General features: G+C 35.0%; 1 protein-coding gene across 5 annotated transcripts in view; it reads left to right on the plus strand.

Moving 5' to 3' along the window:
* The window catches only part of CWF19L2 (CWF19 like cell cycle control factor 2), a 138,375-nt gene that overhangs the window by 52,835 nt on the left and 63,561 nt on the right, over positions 1 to 21,979 (plus strand). For all 5 annotated transcript variants that reach the window (XM_005215777.5, XM_024975723.2, XM_059875072.1 and 2 more), the window contains 3 exons: positions 6,318 to 6,973; positions 13,578 to 13,674; positions 15,467 to 15,559. In XM_005215777.5, the coding sequence (XP_005215834.1) occupies positions 6,318 to 6,973; positions 13,578 to 13,674; positions 15,467 to 15,559 (846 nt within the window). The remainder of the gene's footprint in view (positions 1 to 6,317; positions 6,974 to 13,577; positions 13,675 to 15,466; positions 15,560 to 21,979) is intronic.

The raw sequence follows: 21,979 nt of genomic DNA on the forward strand, positions 1-21,979 counted from the left end.
TGGGCTCCTAAATCTCTGTGGAAGGTGACTGATGCTTGTTCTTTGGAAGAAAAGTTATGACAAACCTAGACAGTGTATTAAAAAGCAGAGACATTACTTTGCTGACAAAGATCCATATATCAGACCTATGGTTTTTCCAGTAGTCAAGTATGGATGTGACAATTGGACCATAAAAAAGGCTGAGTGCTGAAGAATTGGTAGTTTTGAACCATGGTGCTAGAGAATACACTTAAGAGTCTTTTGGACTGAAGAGAGTCAAAACAGTCCATCCTAAGGGAAGTCATCCTTGAATATTCTTTGGAAGGACTGGTGCTGAAGCTGAAGCTTCAGTATCTTAACTACCTGATGCAAAGTTCTGACTCTTTGAAAAAGACCCTGATGCTGGGAAAGGCAGGAGGAGAAAGGGACGACAGACGATAACATGGTTAGATGGCATCACCTATTCAATGGATATGAGTTTGGGCAAACTCTGGGAGATGGTGAAGGACAGAGAAGTCTGGTGTTCTGCAGTCCGTGGGTTGCAAAGAGTTGGACATGACTTAGCGACTGAACAACAACCCATTATTTATTTATGTTAGTGGAGAGATGTTTATATGTTTTTATTTTTTCCCTGTTAAACAGCACTGTGATGACCATCTTTTCCAATGAATGTTGTGTACTTACCTGGTTATTGTCTTAAAAGAATTACTATAAGTGGAATTGCCAATTAAAGGATATGGATACTTGCAGTGAGATTTACATTGCAAAATTTCTCTGTAGAAGGATTGAAGGAATTACACTCAATAAAATTACTTTTTTTCCTATGATTTTCAATAGTAGTATTATGTTTTCTAGTCTATGCTGCTGTGATTGGTAAGCAGATTTTTTTTCTTTGCCTTTATTTTTATCATTTGTTCACTAATCAAGTGGATTCTTTTTTTCATGTATTTTTTGCCATTTGATTTGATTAATTGTAGTATTTAATCATTTGGGGATATTGACTTAAGACCTTTTAATAAATCTTCCTGTTAGTTTCATGTTTTCTTTGTACTTATATTTGCTATGGTGCTGCTGCTGCTAAGTCGCTTCATTCATGTCCGACTCTGTGTGACCCCATAGACAGCAGCCTATGAGGCTCCCCCATCCCTGGGATTCTCCAGGCAAGAACACTGGAGTGGGTTGCCATTTTCTTCTCCAATGCATGAAAGTGAAAGGTGAAAGTGAAGACGCTCAGTCGTGTCTGACTCTTAGCGACCCCATGGACTGCAGTCACATCCATACATGACTATTGGAAAAATTGGACTACTGGAAAAACCATACCCTTGACTAAATGGACCTTTGTTGACAAAATTTTATCTCTGCTTTCTAATATGCTGTCTAGGTTGGTCATAACTTTCCTTCCAAGGAGAAAGCGTCTTTTAATTTCATGGCTGCAGTCACCATCTGCAGTGATTTTGGACAGTATGAAAGGCAAAAAGATTTGACACTGAAAGATGAACTCCCCACATCAGTAGATGCCCAATATACTACTGGGGAAGAGTGGAGAAAGAGCTCCAGAAGGAATAAAGAGGCTGAACCAAAGCAGAAACAATACCCAGCTGTCAGTGTGTCTTGTGGTGAAAGTAAAAGCTGATGCTTTAAATAACAATATTGCATTGGAATGTTAGGTCCATGAATCAAGGTAAATTGGAAGTGGTCAAACAGGAGATCACAAGAGTGAACATCAAAATTTTAGCAATCAGTGAACTAAAATGGTCTGGAATGGGTGAATTTAATTCAGATGACCTTTATATCTACTACTGAGGACAAATCTCTTAGAAGAAAGGGAGTAGCCCTCACAGTCAATAAAAGAGTCCGAAATGTAGTACTTGGTTGTAGTCTCAAAAACAACAGAATGATCTCTGTTTGTTTCCAAGGCAAACCATTCAGTGTCACAGTAATCCTAGTCTATGCCCCCAACCACTAGTGCTGAAGAAGCTGAAGTTGAGCGGTTCTATGAAGACCTACAAGACCTTCTAGAACTAACACCCAAAAAAGATGTCCTTTTCATCATAGGGGACTGGAATGCAAATGAAGGAAGTCAAGAGATACCTGACATAACAGGCAGGTTTGGCCTTGTAGTACAAAATGAAGCAAGCAAAGGATAACAGAGTTTTGCCAAGAGAATGCGCTGGTCATAGCAAACACCCTCTTCCAACAACACAAGAGATGGTGGACATGTGGTGGACGTCACCAGATGGTCAGTACCAAAATCAGAGTGATTATATTCTTGGAATGGAAGATGGAGTCAGCAAAAACTGACTGGTTCAGATCATGAACTCCTTGTTGCAAAATTCAGACTTAAATTGAGGAAAGTAGGGAAATCCACTAGGCCATGGGTGTATGACCTAAATCAAATCTCTTATGAGTATACAGTGGAAGTGACAAATAGACTCAACGGACTAGATCTGATAGAGTGCCTGAAGAACTATGGACAGAGATTTGTAACATAGTACAGGTGGCAGGGATCAAAACCATCCCCAAGAAAAAGAAATGCAAAAAGGCAAAATGATTGAGGAGGCCTTACAAATAGCTGAGAAAAGAAGAGAAGTGAAAGGCAAAGGAGAAAAGGGAAGGTATACCTAATTTGAATTCAGAGTCCCAAAGAATAGCGAGGAGAGATAAGGAAATCTTCCTAAGTGAACAATGCAAAGAATTAGAGGAAAACGGTAGAAGGGAAAGACTAGAGATCTCTTCAAGAAAATTAGAGATACCATGTTTTTCCAGTAGTCATGTATGGATGTGAGAGTTGGACTATAAAGAAAGCTGAGCACTGAAAAATTGATGCTTTTGAACTGTGGTGTTGGAGAAGACTCTTGACAGTCCCTTGGACTGTGAGGAGATGAAGCCAGTCAATCCGAAAGGAAATCAACTCGGAATATTCATTGGAAGGGCTGATGCTGAAGCTGAAGCTGTAATACTTCGGCCACCTGATGTGAAGGACAGACTTCATTAGAAAAAACCTTGATGGTGGGAAAGATTGAAGGCAGCAGGAGAAGGGCACGATAGAGGACGAGATAGTTGGATGGCATTACCGACTCAGTGGACATGAGTTTGAGCAAGGTCCAGGGGATGGTGAAGTACAGGGATGCCTGGCATGCTGCAGTTCTGGGGTCACAAAGAATCAGACAAGACTGAGTGACTGAATAACAATATTGAATTTTCTCATCCTAAAATACTGGTTATTCGTCAGTTCAAATTTTCATTTATTCTTTTCAGTGCATTTCTCCATTTGTTGTTACATATATATCCTTATCCTCAGTATATTTTTTATTTTTTTCAAGTGTATGTTGAATCTTTCTTCCTTTATGTTTTCTGACTTGACTGGTATTAGTCTGCCCATTTTTTTTTAACTCTTGTCATTACATCTATAGCTCTTTTAAACTGGCTTATCTGGGAAAATAGTTACATGGAAATGTTGATTACTTTTTCCTGCTCAGTGTTACAATATTTAGACTTTCTTGTATTCTTGAAATAGAATTTCAGGACTTAGATATAGACACCTTTCTTCTGTGTTTAAGTGCATTTAAGATGAAGATTGTCATGTTTAAAAAGTATCTTTGCATTCACAGTTTATTGAAAGGTGCTTTTTTGTTAATTTGCTTTTAAATTAGGAGTGGGTATCTAATTTTTATGAAATAACTGTTTTGATATCCTTTGAGATAAAATTATTTTTTTTCTTTTGTTAATGAGATGAATTGAACATATTTTCTATCTTCAGGCCATTCTTGGATTCTTTAACTCCTATTTGATCATGGCATTTACTTCAATATACTACTGAATTAAATTTGTTAATATTTCATTTTGCATTTATATCTTTATATATATATATTATCTTTATTTTTCTTTTTATCTTTTAAGGGTTATTGTAAGTTTATTTTTGAAACTTTGAAGTTTTATATAATTTCTTAATTCTCTGGAACAGTTAAGAATCAAAGAGTTAGGCATTTTGACATAATGGTTAAAAACATTCACTGTGTAGTTAAATAGTCTTGAATTTCAATATGAGGTTTGTTACTCTTGCTGTGTGATCTTAAGCTTCATTTTTATTTTTCATTTTAAAGACACGATTATTAGGATCATTCTCATAGAATTGTTGTGAGCACTAATAATAATTTGAATGCTTTTCATCTGCCAGCTACTGTTGTATTACATCATGTATAATTAAATTTATTTAATAGCCACAATTGTACTATTATATTTATTTAGTAAATGGGGAAACTGAAGCAGAGTTTAAATAACCAAGATTATGAAATTCATGAATAAATTTGAACCTAGACATTCTATGTAGACCCCATTTAAATGATCCAAAAGTGTAGTACAATAAGCATTGGATAAATTGTGTCAGCTACTGTTTTTGTTGTTTTTGTTATTACCATATTTTATTGAATTTTAGAAGCCACTAATTATAAAGACATCGTTAATTTATGTATCAGCAAGAAAGAAAAAAGTTGCCTATGAGACAATGCTTAAATTGTGAAAATATCCCCCTTTACTGCCATCATTTTCATTCTGTTCATGTTGTCATTAAATTTAAGAAACATGTTAAGCCTAGATTTTTAAAATAATTTGATAAAATATAATGGATTATCCCTGCCTCGTCTTAAGGTAATGACTTTCCATCTCAACTCTCAGATTTTATGGAAAGATTTTAAAGTTTTAATTACAGTTTACTATAAGTTTAAAAAATATGCATGTTATCCTTGACAGTTGTATTCTTCACAACTATAAGAACAGTTATTTAGACTTAACCATTACATTTGCCATTTAGTTTATGGCCTAAATTCCTTTTTTCAAAGATACCTGCCCTAATTCATTTACGGTTTGGCTTAATGATTCTGAGTAATTTCTCCCCTAGAATTAGTAAGTAATGTACTTTCTGATATGTTGCATTTCGGAAAATGCCTTTCTTCTGTACATGTCAAGGAAAGATAATTTGACTGAATTGAATTCTTTATTTAGAATTATTACCTTAGAATTATTTTTCAAAATTTCATCTTGACTTCATTATCTTCTAGCACTTAGTAAAAAGTTGTTAACAGTCTTAACTTCCTTTCCTTTGTTGGCAGAATGTTGTTTACCTAACTCCCGTTTGTTTACTTGTTCACATTCACTCCTTCCTCTGATCTGATCTTTGTGAAAAATTTATTTTCTGCATGAATTTTGAGACTCAGGAATTAGGATTTTTTAATGTATGAGTTTCTGTATGCTTCACTTTCTTCCTTCCCCCTGTTGGATGAGACCTTTGGATCTAGAAAATTAGCTGGGGCAATTTTTCTGTTAGTGCTTCTACTGTCTTTGGTTTTTCCTTCTGAAAGTATATGCATGTCTGTAGAACTAATTGTCCATGTGTCTTTGCGCTATAACTTATGTTTGTTTACCATCTTTTCCTGAGTATAGCAAATTCCTAGGCTAGTGTTGAGTTCGCAGCTTCGGATTCAATACTTTCTGTCATTCTACTCACTACCTGCCTATCTTAGAACATAGTTTTCTTTGTCTTTCTTGCTCTTGAACTGCTCTTCTTTTCATAAGAGTCTGTTTTGTTTTAGCAGTTACATCTTGAATCTCACTGATAGTAGGAAATACCTTTTAAAATATTATGTTTTTACTGATTTCTGAATTCTGTTTTGTTTTAATGCTGGGTATTTGGTCTAAATGGCTTCTTTTGAGCTCCCAGAATTTTTTTTATTATTTGGTAATTTTTCTTGGATTATTCATGTTTTTTAAAATACTCATTTTATAGTGATGTGTTTCTTTGCTCCAGCTACCACAACACAGTTCCACAGACTGGGTGACTTAAACAACAGCAATTTATTTTCTTACAGTTAAGGAGAATCGAAGTTCAAGATCAAGATGTTAGAGGGTTTGGTTTCTTCTGAAGCCTTTCTTTTTAGTTCATAAGTATCTGCCTCCTAGCTCTGTCCTCACATGGGGTTTTCTCTGTGTGTACTTATCTCTTTGTGTGTCCACATTCTTCTGATTACAAGGATAGCAGTCATACTGGATTAAAGCATAACCAAGTGACCTCATTTTAACTTAATCAGCTCTTTAAAGATCCTTTCTACAAATGTCACATTCTGAGGTTCTGTGGGTTAGGGGTTTGACATATGACTTTGGAGGGGGTACATATTTCAGCCTATGTCATTTAGGATGATTGTATAGGTCTTTCATTCCCCCTTTTTAGGTTTTTCTTTCATTGTACTACATGACAATGTATCATGACACAGTGGCATGTGGAGTACAAATCATTGAGCCATTTTTAATTTTTAATATCTTGCTGAATTTTTCCTCCTTTCTAGTCAATGGAAGTATTTCAGTTGAAATTAAAAGAAGCTGAAAAAGCTGCATTTACAAAAGAAGATGGTAGACGAGAACGATGGAAGAAACCAACATACTCAGATAGAGCACACAGTAGTCAAGAAAGTGGAAAATCAGACTTCGTAAAATATAGTAAAAGTTCAAGAGGTAGATATAATACAACAGATATTGCAAACAGTATCACTAAAGATAAGTTTAGTGGTGATGAAAAAGATGGTAGATCTGTGTTTTCAGAAACATATAGAAGAGAACCCAGTCCAAGGAAAAATCAAGAATTTTCTTCTCATGTAAATTTAAGAGCTAAATTCTTAAGACCCTCTGATGATGAAGAAGTGTCATTTCATAGCAAGGACAGAAATTTTGAACCATCTAGTTCATCTTCAGCAGTAGTTCCTCAAGATTCTGTGCATTGTGGTTTTCAAAAATCCACAGAGAACAGTGAAGAAAGTTTATCATGCTGGAGTCGATTTGGGAGGGGAGACAGGAAACATTCAAATCAAAAGCCACTAGAAACCAGTCACAGTGTTGACCCTGGATACGTTTCAGAAGATGTGAGAGAAAAGTCACAGGAGGAAGGCTTGAGAGATGACTATATGACAAAAGAACATCTACAGGACACAAAATCTTCGCTTGCCAGGTATTCTGTCCTTTGTTTTCTAAACCAGTAAATGAATACTAAGGTCCAGTGGATTCAAGATACTGAACTGTACTTTTAGAGCATCAGTTACTGATTAGATATGTTATGATTTTGTTTCTTAAATTTGATGTAAGAGATAAGATATGCACCTTTAACAGTTCAGTAGTTTCATTTTATATATTGTATTTCATTTCAGTTTACTTAACAAAAAGCTGAAAGATGAATTCAGTAGTGAATATTTCCTCAAAATTTGTTGCTTTTTTGCAATCTATAAAGCTAAATTTATAGATTTAGCTTTAATAGTTCTTATAAATGGATAAGCTACATAAAATATTTTGGTAGATTTTGTTCAGTTCAGTTCAGTTCAGTTGTGTCCAACTCTTTGCGACCCCATGAACTGTGGCCTACCAGGATCCTCTGTCCATGGGATTTTCCAAGCAAGAGTACTGAGATCCTTAGGGGGGAAAATTTGAGAATAAGTATTAAGAAAAGAATTAAAGGGATGGGATCTATGAACACTGTCATCAGGCAAAGAATAATTGCAATATACTCAAAGTTTCTGAAATGTGATTGGATTGGAGCTTTTTAAATTACATTTTCCTCAAAAGTTTGAGCCAGAGTTTGTTGTGGGTGTGTTTGTATACGGATGTGTGTTGTAAAAAGAATACATTTAAGTGGGAAAATAGGATTTGCTTTTCAGAAAATAATTTTGACGAGGGCTTTTGAAATATAGCTGTAACCCTGAAAAATGAGAAATGCTTGTACTTTTTTCTTTTTATAGGATAGTTGCAGATGCCATGGTGATGTTTTCTTCAGAGCATATGCTTGCCATTATAAATGCTTAGAGTCTTCCATTATAAATGGAAGAGTCTGTCCCTGCTGTTTGTTGCAGAGCAGTGTCTTTACTGTGTTATTAACGATAATATATTCTTTGGTCATTGATGCCCAACAACTTTCATTGTAATGTCTTTATTTGATACCTATTACTGTTCTATTATGTGTTGAATTATCTGTTAATATTGAAAATGCCAGAGATACTCAGAATTCTTGTGTATCGTCATATTTATCCTGTTCTACATTTCTACACTAATAAACAATTCTGTTAGAAATTATACCCCTTCCACAACCCCGTCAAAACAACAAAAAAAGGAATGTTTGGAGTACAAATTTTAGGACCATGAACACTGCCTATTTTAAAGGTCTCTGAGATTTCAGTTATCTTCTTGAAATTTGTGAGTTTTGGTTGGAGTCCGCATACCTTCTTGGGTGCTGTCTCTTGATTGATTCTTTGTATACTGAAAAGTGAAGAGAAAATGAAAGTTTCTCAAAAACAGAGAAAAGTGATAAAAATGACAAAGATGTGCCTTTGGGTAGGCAGTAATAGAGATCTTTGGCAACTTAATCAAGAATATTATCATTGTAAAAGAGGATTTATAAACCAGATTTCATGGACTAAATTATGACTGTGGATTATGATATAATAGAGATACAGAGTATATGTGGGAGACATGGGTTTAACGAAGTGCCTCCCTCACTCCCATATTTTTTAAGGTGCAGAAACTTGAATATGTTTATATATTAGTGGAAAAGACAGTATCAAGTTTGAAAGAAGCTTAAAATATAGAGTGATGATAGATGGGATAATTCAGCAGGAATTCAAAGTTAGTGTATATGTATGTATGATACAGTGTACTCATGCAGGTAGGATTATCCTGAGTGCAAATGTTAAAGAAGAGGAAAGTGTGGCTGTGGATGTGGGTGATGGGAGGTAACTGTAGGAATTGCTTTTGGGGGAGGGAGTATAGTAGTTGTGGGTCTTGGGCTTGCCCTCAGGGCATGTGGAATCTTCCTGGACCAGGGATCAAACCTGTGTCCCCTGCATTGGCTGGTGATTTCCTAACCACTGAAGCACCAGAGAAGTCTCCAGTTTTTCTTCTAAAGTCTAGTCCCTCTGATATGTGTTTTGCTACTTCTTTTGATTTCCATGCCTTCAGCTTTAGTCTGTATGTGCCTCTGGGTCTGAAGTGGGTCTCCTGAAGACAGGATATATACAGTTCTGGTTTTTCTATCCATCCAGCCAGTCTGTGTCCAGCAAATGGAACCTTCCATTGTACACAGGCTCCGGATTATGCAGGTTCAGTAGCTTCATTGCATTGCCCCACAGCGTGTGGGATCTTAGTTTCCCGAGCGGGGACTGAATCCACATCCCCTGCATTGCAAGGTGTATTCTTAACCACTGCACTGCCAGGGAAGTCCCAGCAGCATACATCTTTAGCTTATCTACCTTCAAGTGGTATTATGCTACTCTTGTAAGAACTTCATAGTAGTTTATTTACATTTCTCCCCATCCTGTCCTTTCTGTTAGTGTTTTCATACAGTTTACTTATACTTGTTATAAACTCTTGTTATTATTTTTCTTTAAATAGTTATCTTAAAGAGACTTAAGTAATAAGAAACAAGTATATATTTACCCTTGTAGTCATCATTTCTGTTGCTCTTCCTTCCTTTGAGTTGATCCATATTTCAGTCTAGTATAATTTTTCTTCTATCTGAAGGCTTTTCTTTAACATTCTTTCAGCTTTTTATGTCTCTTCATTTCACCTTTTTTTTTTTACATTTTAAAATTTATTTTAATTGATGCATAATTATAATATTGTGGTTTTTGCCATACATTAATATGAGTCAGCCATATGTATACATGTGTCCCCTCCTTCTGAACCCCCTGCCCACCTCCCTCCCCACCCGATCCCTCCAGGTTGTCCCAGAGCACCAGCTTTGGGTGCCCTGCTTCATACATAAAATGCGCACTGTTGTTTCTTTTACATATGGTAATGTATATGTTTCAGTGCTGTTCTCTCAAATCATCCCACCATCTCCTTCTCCCACTGAGTCCAAAAGTCTGTTCTTTTTTTGTGTGTGTGTCTGTAATTATTTTATTTTTATTTATTTATTTATTTTTTAATTTAAATTTTATTTTTTAACTTTACAATATTGTATTGGTTTTGCCAAATATCGAAATGAATCCGCCACAGGTATACATGTGTTCCCCATCCTGAACCCTCCTCCCTCCTCCCTCCCCATACCATCCCTCTGGGTCATCCCAGTGCACCAGCCCCAAGCATCCAGTATCATGCATCGAACCTGGACTGGCGACTCGTTTCATATATGATAAATATATGATATTATACATATTTCAATGCCATTCTCCCAAATCATCCCACAGAGTCCAAAAGACTGTTCTTTATATCTGTGTCTCATTTGCTGTCCTGTACGTAGAATTATTGGTACCATCTTTCTAGATTCCATATACATGATTAATATATGGTATTTGTCTTTCTCTCTCTGACTTCACTCTAAACAGGCTCTAGGTTCATCCACCTCATTAGAACTGACTCAAATGCATTCCTTTTTATAGCTGAGTAGTAGTCCATTGTGTATATGGACCACAACTTCCTTATCCATTCATCTGCTGATGGACATCTAGGTTGCTTCCATGTCCTAACTATTGTAAATAGTGCTACAGTGAACTTGGGGGTACATGCATCTGTTTTAATTCTGATTTCCTCAGAGTATATACCCAAGAATGAGATTGCTGGGTTGTATGATATTTTTATTTCTAGTTTTGAAAGGAATCTCCATACTCTTCTCCATAGTGGTTATATAAGTTTGCATCAGTGTAAGAGGGTTCCCTTTTTGCCACACCCTCTCCAGCATTTATTGTTTAGAATTTTTGATGATGACCATTCTGACCCATGTGAGATGATGCCTCATTGTGATTTTGATTTGCATTTCTCTAATAATGAGTGATGTTGAGCATCTTTTCTTGTGTTTATTAGCCATCTGTATGTCTTCTTTTGGAGAAGGCAATGGCACCCCACTCCAATACTCTTGCCTGGAAAATCCCATGGACGGAGGGGCCTGGTAGGCTGCAGTCCATGGGGTCGCTAAGAGTCAGACAGGACTGAGCGACTTCACTTTCACTTTTCACTTTCATGTATTAGAGAAGGAAATGGCACCCCACTCCAGTGTTCTTGCCTGGAGAATCCCAGGGATGGGGGAGCCTGGTGGGCTGCCATCTATGGAGAAATGTCTGTTTAGGTCTTTTGCTCACCTTTTGATTAAGTTGTTCATTTTTCTTGTATTGAGCTTCATGAACTGTTTGTATATTTTGGAGATTAATCCTTTGTCAGTTGTTTTGTTTGCTATTGTTTTCTCCCATTCTGAGGGCTGTCTTTTCACCTTGTTTATAGTTTCCTTAGTTGTGCAAATGCTTTTATGTTTAATTAGATCCCATTTGTTGATTTTTGTTTTTATTTCCATTATTCTGAAGTGAAAAAGATACTTTGACTTGATATAGAATTCTAGGTTGACAATTTGAAGCACTTTAAAAATATTGTTACTCTCTTCTTGCTTATGTTGTTTCTGATGAGAAATCTGCTCTTCCTTTTTTTCTCTGTGCATAAATGTCTTTTTTCCCCCCTATGGCTGCTATAAATTGTTCTTTGTTATTAGTTTTGAGCAGTTTGATTATGATATGCCTTGATGTGGTTTTCTGGTTTGGTTTTTGTACTAGGAATTCTCTAAGCTCCTTGGATTTTTAGTTTTCACTAACTTTAGTAAACTTTGACCTTTGTTTCTTCTGTCTCCCATTTATTTCAGGGACTCCAGTAATATGAATGATAGGCTATTTATGGTTGTCCTATACGTCTCCATTGTTCTTTTCTGTTCTGAAATTCTTTTTTTCTGTGTGTTTCATTTTATATAGAAGTTAGGCATTGGAAACTAGTGTTTCAATTAAATTTTTTTCTTTTGCAGTCTAATCTCTATTAATCCTATTTAGTGTAGTTTTTATTTTGACCATTGTAATTTTCACTTGTAGAATTTAAATTCTAATCTTTTTTATGTCTGAGTTGTCTCTTACTTTTCAACCATGTGGAATAAATTTATGTTAACTTTCAATGTCCTTGTCTTCTGTTTGTTAAATCTGTGTCAGTGCTTTGATTGATAGCTTTTTCTCCTAATTAAGGGTTTTATTTTTTTTCTAGTTTGCATGTCTGACAGTCTTTAATTGGATACTAGATAATGAGAATTTTATTTTGTTCCATGGTAGATATTTTTGCGTTCATGTAAGTATTCTTGAGTTTTGTTTTGGGAGACAGTTAACTGAATTGGAAACTGGTCCTTTTGATTCCTGTTGATATATGGCAGAAGCCAACACAATATTGTAAAGCAGTTATCCTCCAATTAAAAATAAATTTAAATTAAAAAAGGAGTTTTACTTTTTCAGTTCTAGATATATTTGTATTCCTGGAAGTATTCTTAAATTTTGTTTTGGGACAAGGTTAAATTAATTTAAAACTGGTCCTTTGGACTCTTGCCCTTAATATTTGTTAGGTGGACCCAGAGCAGCATTTAGTCTAGGGTTTATTTCCCATTCATGAAAAAGGACCTTTAATACTCTACCCACTGCTTTCATAATTATGAATTTTCCTAGTTTGGCTATTGGGACCTATTCCTATTACCAGGAATGCTGAATGCTGTTCCTCTAATTCTTTGAGATGTTATTTTCACGACTACAGGTAGTTTCTGATTATTACTCAAGGGGAACTCTCTATACTTTTCTGGAATTCTTTCACTGTGCAGCTCTCCCCTCTTTAGCTGCCTTGGACTCTTAGCTATTTCTCTTTCATTGAGGAGTCCTTCATGCTCTGCGTAGGTTCACCCTCCTTGTATTGTAGTCTCAAATCTTTCTTGTGGCAGTAAGGCAAAGTTTGTTAGGAGAACTTTGTATATGCCAGGAATCTGACCTGGGCAGGAAATTTATCTTTTCTTCTTTGAGGCTTGCACACTATAGGTTCGATACATCATCTTAGCTGTAAATTAGGTTTATGTTGTCTAATTGTGGGTTGTCATTGCAAAAGAGCACGTGGTCACTATTTTTATTCTTCAAATGTAGGTAAATGTAATTTTCTGATTATAGTTTCTTAGATTATCAGTAAGTTATCCATTGAATAAGAAGAATTTCTCTAGATGTGTAGAATTATGACCTGATTATAGTGTTAATTTTTGTTTCTTTTTTTAGAATAAGTATGGGAATATTAGGGGCTTCCCTAATAGCTCAGTTGGTAAAGAATCTGCCTGCAGTGTGAGAGATCTGGGTTCATCCCTGGGTTGGGAAGATCCCCTGGAGAAGGGAAAGGCTATCCATTCCAGTGTTCTGGCCTGGAGAATTCCACGGTCTGTATAGTCCATGGGATCCCAAAGATTTGGACACAACTGAGTGACTTTTACTTCACTTCACAGGAATATTAAGTTATGATGAATATTACTTTTATTATTTTTCTCACTGCTACTGGGTCTTTGGTCAGGTATAGGTCTTTGGTCACTGCCATTGGCCATGATGGCATTGTAACACAGTATCTTTAAGTAGTGATTTTTAGGGAAGCATTGAGGCTTTTATATTTATTATTTCTGTTTGTGTTGATTGCTTTGTGAAGGTCATTTGAAATAACATTTGAATCTTGGTGTTGTTATTTACAACAGCTTACTTGTTGTTAATATGTACTTATATTTCATATACTCTTTGTCTGTCCTGTTCAAACAGAAGTAGTCCAGAGGATGAGTCTATCCACGTCTTGAGTGTTGATGAGAAGAACAAGTTAGGAGCCAAAATTATCAAGGCAGAGATGATGGGAAATATGGTAAGGCTTATATTTTGTTCTTTTGGAGAATAATTACTAAATATTTAACTTCTTACAAGTAATTTTGGCAGTTCCTAAGCTATGGGGATGTAGCATCTTTTGACAATAATGCTGCTTATTTATTCTTTGAAGAGAGTTCTGAGCACTCTTAAGAACAGTATTGTCTACTTCTAAGTAAACTAGTCAAATTTTTGAAATTTATGATTTTAGGGAACTAAGTGCTTTTAAATTTTCTTTTTAAGTTGGATATTTGCTTTATTCTTCTTTTTATAACTTACTGAACATATTTGAGGGAAATACAGAAATGTCACTGTCTTCCTTCACTTTTCAGTCATATTTTATTAATAATGTGTTACTTTCTTAAATTCCCTTACTTAGGAACTTTAAAATTGAGCTACTAAAAAGAATGGTTAATTAATTTTTTCAAAATTTTAGGCAACATGTTTGTGCCTGACTGGGTTACATGCTTTGTGTAGCTCACTTAATTCCCATGATAATGTTGTGATTTGAGACTTAACCTGAGAATTGAATAAAAATGAAATTATTTGGTAAGAGTGGCATCTATCTATTTATTATTATCACATTTCTCTTATACAAATACATGTTACACTGCACATGGCAGAATGGCAAAGTCAGACAGCTTTCTGTGTCCTGAAAAAATTGATTCTTTTGTGGTCACATGTATATAAACATCTCAAATCCAAATAAAAGTCATCTTAAGTAGTCTTCTGTTTTGTTGCACTATCTATGTGACACTCTGTAGTAGAACAAAAAGTGAACAAACCTGATACTTCTATTTTTATCAGTGTGTATCTCTAATAAAAATCATATCTTGCATATGCTGCACTCTCTCTGAATCTGATCCTTAATGACACTGAACTTAAGCTCAACCCAGAAATTAGTAAGCGAGACAGACCACCACTAACAGCAAGAAAATAACATTTGTGTTTTGAAAGCACAAATAAATTGGTTAAAATAGTGAAAGGAAGGTAACCATGTTAGGAGATTAACATATGTTAAAAAAGTGTTCTGTGTTCATGGAACCACTGCAGTGGAGAAAACTGTCTTTGCTTGTCATAGTATTCTATTCATTTAATTTATTTCATTGTGATTTATTGTTTTATATGTTAGTATTTTTTATACTAACATATAGATTTTATGATTTTATACTAACACATAGATTTTATAGATTTTATACTAACATATAGATTTTATAGATTTCCTAGAATAAAAATGAAATGCATTCAGTTTTTATATAAGTTACCTATCAACAGTAAATAAGGTATTATTTTAAATACTATGATGGCTTTCTTTTTATAAATAACTGAAATTCTGAGCATTGGAAGTTTATAGTATCTAAGGAATTATAAAAATTCCCTTCTTAAGGATATGTATTTCTTTTATCTTCTCTTAAATATATGTCCTTGTAATTATTTACTACCAAAATATAAACAATTTCCATGAATATTTGAGAATTTTGTAAAACAGATGAGTTCATTAAAAAGTAATGCATTAGACTCAGTGGGTAAAGAATCCACCTGCCAATGCAAGAGATGCAGCTTTGTTCCCTGGTCCGGGGATGATCCCCTGTAGAAGAAAATGGTAACCCACTCCAGTATTCTTGCCTGGAGAACCCCATGGACAGAGAGCCTGCCGGGCTACAGTCCAGGGAGTCACAGAGTTGGGCATGACTCAATGACTGAACATCATCATCATCATATGAATTTGAAATATTCTACAAATGAATTAAACTATATATCACACCTGTTTTTCTTATCTTTTCTATTTGAAGGAATTAGCTGAACAACTTAAAGCCCAACTTGATAAGGCAAATAAATTCCAAGACACTGTAACACAGACGTCATCAAAAAAATCTAGGGTGGAGGTAAGTAATAACAGTTTGATTATAGGTAGCCAATTACTTTGTGTAATACTTGTGCTTGGCAGTGGTACTATTTAATGTTAAATGTGTCTGTATCTCTTACTGATGTGTTTGTATATGTTTATGGTTGTTTGCTTGTTTTTAATATTTATTTTCATATGTATTCTCTTATCTTATACCATTGTGTCCTGATGGACAAAAGCCTATGTCTAGGGTCAAGGGGGCCTGGTTTTATTCTAGGCTCTGCCATTTACTGACTGACCTAGCACAAGTCAAACTGGTCATTAACTTCTTTCTGTCCAGAATGAGACACTTGAATTTGGTATCCCTCTCATGTAAAATATTTTGTTCTAGGATTCGTTTGCCTATCTATTGGTCAATAAAACAGATAAAAAACATCTGTCTTTGCAGAGTATTATTTGAACAGGAAGAGAAAGATAATAAACTGATAAAGATAATAAACTATACAGCATAGTAGAAAGTTACATATCCTAAGCAGGGTAGAGGGAATCTTGAATGTCAGGTATGCTGTATGTTTATGTGTGTGTGTCTTGGGGTGCATAGGCTAATTCTCATTAGAAAAGTGACGATGAAGCAAGGACTTGAAGTAAGTTAAACAGTGATCTCTATGTATCTGAGTGAAGAGCACTGTGGACATAAGGAACAGAAGATTGGATGTGTGTCCAGTATTTAGACAAAATAGCAAGGAGACCAGTGTTGCTGGAGTGAAATGAGTGAAAGAGAAGAAAGTGGAAGATCCAGATTAGAGAGTCTGTGGGAGGCCAGATCATGTTAAGCTTAAAAGTTAAGGAAGTAGGTTTTTATTCTGGGTGAGAAGTAAAGCTGTTTCAGATTTTTGAGCAGAAAATGTATTTTGACAGAACCATCCTGGCTTTTTTGTTAAGAGTAGATTGAAGGAGAATAGGGCAAACATGGGGTCTAGTTAAGCTTTTGCATTAATACACATAGGAAAGAACAGTGAACTTGACTAAGATAGTAGCTGAAGAATGTTTGAAGTAATTAGATTTTTTATATGCATAAATGTTTTCCGTGTATATTTTGAAGGAGAGCTGACTTGATTATTGTGATGGTTTAGATGAGAGAGGAATATGAATTAGTGTTGAGAATCTTTGTATCCATAGTCATCAAAGGTATTTTCTGTTTTGGCAGTGTCTTTGTCTGGTTTTGATGATCAGGGTGATGGTGGCTTTATGGAATGAATTTAAGAATGTTTCTTCCTCTTCAATCTTTTTGAAGTGTTTGAGAAGGATCACTGTAAGCTCTTATTTGTGTATCTGGCAGAATTTCCCAGTGAAACCATCTGGTCCTGGACTTGTTTTTTGCAGGAAGGATTTTTATTTTTACAGATTTGATTTCAGTTCTAGTGAAATTCATCAGTCTTTTCCAAATTATCTACTACTTTTTTGTTCAGTTTTGGTAGGCTGTGTGTTTCTAGAAACTTGTCCAATTCTTCTAGGTTGTACACTTTGTTGGCATGTAATTGTTCATAATATTTTCTTTTGGTACTTTTGTATTCTGCAATATTGGTTGCTATTTCTCCCATTTTATTTCTTATTATTTGCAGGGGAGGGGGGGCGGTCCTCTCTTTTCTTAAAGTTCTTGGTCAGAGATTTGTTGATTTTGTTTATTCTTTAAAAGAACCAGCTCTGGGTTTTATTGATATTTTTCTATTTTTTAAAACATCCTTTATTTATTTATTCTCTGACCTTTATTGTTTCCTTCCTTATCCTGTCTTTAGGTTTTGTTTGTTTGTTGTGTAATTCTTTTAGGTGGCAAGTTGCGTTCCTTATTTGTGATTTTTCTTGTTTTTTGAGAAAGGCTTGTATTGCTGTGAACTTCTCTGTGCTTTGGCTGCATCCCATAGATTTTCTACGGTTGTGTTTTCATTGTCATTTATCTCAAGATATTTTTTAACTTCCTCTTGATTTCATCATGACCCTTAGTTTTTAAGTAGTATGTTGTTTAGTCTCCATATTGTTTTTTTCCTAGTTTCTCACTCAGTATTTGATTTCTAGTTTCATGCAATTGTGGTCAGAAAAGATGCTTGAAATAATTATTATACTCAAATTTCTTGAGGATTATATTGTGTCTTAGTTTATAGTGAATTCAAAAAGAATTTGTATTTTTTGTTTGTTTGTTTTTATATAGAGTCCTGAAAACATAAATGACGTTTAAGTGTTCTATTGTATCATTTAGAATCTCTGTTGCCTTATCATTTTTCTGTTTGGAAGATCTGTCCATTAATAGGAGTTCTGTATTAAGTCTCATACTATTTTTGTATTCCCATCATTTTCTCTCTTTATGTCTGTTAGTATGTTTATTACTTTAGGTGTTCCTATATTGGTTGCACATATGTTAATGAGTGTAAAGTCCTCTTCTTTTATAGATCCTTTTATTATTATATGGGCTTCCCTTGTGGATCAGTTGGTAAAGAACCTGCCTGCAGTGCAGGAGACTTGGGTTCGATCCCTGGGTTGGGAAGATCCCCTGGAGAAGGGAAAGGCTACCCACTCCAGTAGGGGTCGCAAAGAGTGGACATGACTGAGCGACTTTCACTTTCACTTTATTATTATATAGGGTTCTTCTTAATCTCTCTTTATATCCATTGCTTTAAAGTCTATTTTGTTTGAGAAGAGTATTGGTACCCTGATTTCTTGCAGTTATGTTTGCATGAGCTGTCATTCTCCAACCCATCATATTCCATCTATGTGTGTCTTTTGCCCTAAAGTTGGTTTTCTGCAGGTAGTTTATTGTAGGCTCTTCTTTTATCATCTAGTCAGCCTTTCTGTGTCTTTTTTTTAATCTTTTTTATTGAAGGATAATTGCTTTACAGAATTTTGTTGTTTTCTGTCAAACCTCAACATGAATCAGCCATAGGTATACATATATCCCCTCCCTTTTGAAACTCCCTCCCATCTCACTCCCCATCCTACCCTCTAGGTTGAAACAGAACCCCTGTTTGCGTTTCCTGAGCCACATGGCAAATTCCCATTGGTTATCTATTTTACATATAAGTTTGCATGTTACTCTTTCCATACATCTCACCCTCCCCTCCCCTCTCCCCATGTGCATAGTTTGTTCTCTATGTTTGTTTCTCCCTTGCTGCCCTGTAAATAAATTCTTCAGTACCGTATTTCTAGATTCCATATATATGCGTTAGAATATGATATTTATCCTTCTCTTTTAGATTAACTTCACTCTGTATAGTAGGTTCTAGGTTCATCCACCTCATCAGAACTGACTCAAATCTGTTCCTTTTTATGGCTGAGTAATAGTCCATTGTGTACATGTACCAAACCTTTTTTTTATTCATTCATCTGTTGATGGACATCTAGGTTGCTTCCATGTCCTAGCTATTGTAAATAGTGCTGCAGTGAACAATGGGATACATGAGTCTTTTTCAATTTTGGTTTCCTCAGGGTATATGCCTAGGAGTGGGATTGCTGGGTCATATGATGATTTTATTCCTAGTTGTTTAAGGAGTCTCCATACTGTCTTCCACTGTGGATGCCTCAATTTACATTCCCACCAACAGTGCAAGAGCGTTCCCTTTCTCCACACCCTCTCCAGCATTTATTGTTTGTAGACTTTTTGATGATGGCCATTCTGACCATTGTGAGGTAATATCTCACTGTGGTTTTAATTTACATTTCTCTAATAATGAACGATGTTGAACAGCTTTCCATGTGTTTGTTAGCCATCTGTATGTTTTGGAGAAATGTCTGCTTAGGTCTTTTCCCCACTTTTTGATTGGGTTGTTTGTTTTTCTAGCATTGAGTTGTATGAGCTGCTTGTGTATTTTGGAAATTAATCCTTTGTCAATTGTTTCCTTTGCTATTATTTTCTCCCATTCTGAGGGTTTTTTTTTTTTTTCCCACCTTGCTTATAGTTGCCTTTGTTGTACAAAAGCTTTTAAGTTTATTTACTTTTGTTTTTATTGCCATTACTCTGGGAGGTGGGTCCTAGAGGATCTTGCTTTGATTTATGTCATCAAGTGTTCTGCCTAATTTTCCTCCAAGAGTTTTATAGTTTCTGGTCTTAGATTTAGGTCTTTAATCCATTTTGAATTTATCTTTGTGTATGGTGTTAGGAAGTGTTCTAATTTCATCCTTTTACATATAGCTGTGCAGTTTTCCCAGCACCATTTGTTGAAGAGGCTGTCTTTGCCCCATTGTATATTCTTGCCTCCTTTGTCAAAAATAAGGTACCCATAGGTGTAAGGGTTTATTTCTGGGCTTTCCGTCTTGTTCCATTGGTCTATATTTTGGTGCCAGTACCATACTGTCTTGATGACTGTAGCTTTGTAGTATAATCTGAAGTCAGGAAGGTTGATTCCTCCATCTCCATTCTTCTTTCTCAAGACTGCTTTGGCTATTTGGGGTCTTTTGTGTTTCCATTTGAATTATGAAATTTTTTGTTCTAGTTCTGTGAAAAATGTCATTGGTAATTTGATAGGGATCACATTGAATCTGTAGATTGCATTTGGTAGTATAGTCATTTTCAGAATATTGATTCTTCCTACCAGAAACATGGAATATCTCTCTATCTGTTTATGTCATCTTTGATTTCTTTCATCAGTATCTTATAATTTTCTGTGTACAGTTCTTTTGTCTCCTTAGGTAAGTTTATTCCTAGATGTTTAATTCTTTTTGTTGCAGTGGTGAATGGGATTGATTCTTTAATTTCTCTTTCTGATTTTTAATTGTTAGTATATAGAAATGCAAGTGATTTCTGTGTATTGATTTTGTATCCTGCAGCTTTGCTAAATTCACTGATTAGCTCTAATAATTGTTTGATAACTATCTTTATCTCTAGTAATTTTCTAATACTATCTTTAGGGTTCTCTATGTACAGTATCATGTCATGTATAAACAGTGAGAGCTTTACTTCTACTTTTCTGATCTTGATTCGTTTTATTTCTTTTTCTTCTCTGATTGCTATAGCTAGGACTTCCAAAACTGTGTTGAATAATAGTGGTGGAAGTGGATACCCTTGTCTTGTTCCTAATCTTATGGGGAATGCTTTCAGTTTTTCACCATTGAGAATAATGTTTATATGGCCTTAATTATATTGAGATAGGTTCCTTCTATGCCCATTTTTTAAGTAGTTTTAATTATAAATGTGTGTTGACTTCTGTCAAAGTCTTTTTCTGCATCTATTGAGATTATCATATGGTTTTTATCTTTAAATTTGTTAATATGGTGTATCACATTAATTGATTTGCATATATTGAAGAATCCTTGCATCCCTGGAATAAACCCAAGTTGATCATGGTTAATGAGCTTTTCGATGTGTTGTTGAATTCCTTTTGATAAAATTTTGTTGAGGATTTTTGCATCTATGTTCATCAGTGATATTGGCCTGTAGTTTTCTTTTTTTGTGTTGTCTGGTTTCAGGGTGATGGTGCCCTAGTAGAATGAGTTTGTATGTGTTCCTTCCTCTGCAGTTTTTTGAAAGAATTTTAGAAATCCTTCTAATGCCTATCCAGGCATTAGCTCTTCTCTAAATGTTTGATAGAATTCTCCTGTGAAGCTGTTTGGTCCTGGGCTTTTGTTTTTTGGGAGATTTTTTGGTTACAGCTTCGATTTCAGTGCTTGTAATTGGGTTGTTCATAATTTCTATCTCTTCCTGATGCAGTCTTGGGAGGTTGAACTTTTCTAAGAATCTGTCCATTTCTTCCAGGTTATCTATTTTATTGCCATATAGTTGGTCATAATAGCCTCATAATCCTTTGTATTTCTGCATTTTCTGTTGTAACCTTTCCTTTTTCATTTCTAATTTCGTTGATTTTATTCTTCTCTCTTATTTTCTTGATCAATCTGGTTAAAGGTTTGTCAATTTTGTTTATCTTCTCCAAGAACCACTTTTTAGTTTTATTAATCTTTAGTGTTGTTTCTTTCATTTCTTTTTCATTTATTTCTGCTTGGATCTTTATAATTTCTTTCCTCTGCTAATTATGAGTATTTTTGATTCTTTTCCCAGTTGTTTTAGGTGTAAAGTTAAGTTGTCCATTCAATGTTTTTCTTGTTTCTTGAGGTAGGATTGTATTGCTATAAACTACCCCTTACAACTGCTTTTGCTGCATCTCATAGGTTTTGAGTTGTCGTGTTTTCATTGTCATTTGTTTCTAGGAATTTTTTTATTTCCCTTTTGATTTCTTCAATAACCTGTTGGTTATTTAGAAACATATTTAATCTCCATGTGTTGTGTTTTTTACAGTTCTTTTCTTGTAGTGGATATCTAGTCTCATAGCATTGTGGTCAGAAAAGATGCTTGATACGATTTCAATTTTCTTAAGTTTACTCAGGTTTGATTTGTGACCCAAGATGTGGGTCTATCCTGGAGAATGTTCTCTGTGCACTTGAGAAGAAGGTGTATTCTTCTGCATCTGGATAGAATGTC

Source organism: Bos taurus, chromosome 15 (assembly GCF_002263795.3).
Source record: "Bos taurus isolate L1 Dominette 01449 registration number 42190680 breed Hereford chromosome 15, ARS-UCD2.0, whole genome shotgun sequence".
In the NCBI taxonomy this organism is placed as follows: domain Eukaryota; kingdom Metazoa; phylum Chordata; class Mammalia; order Artiodactyla; family Bovidae; genus Bos; species Bos taurus.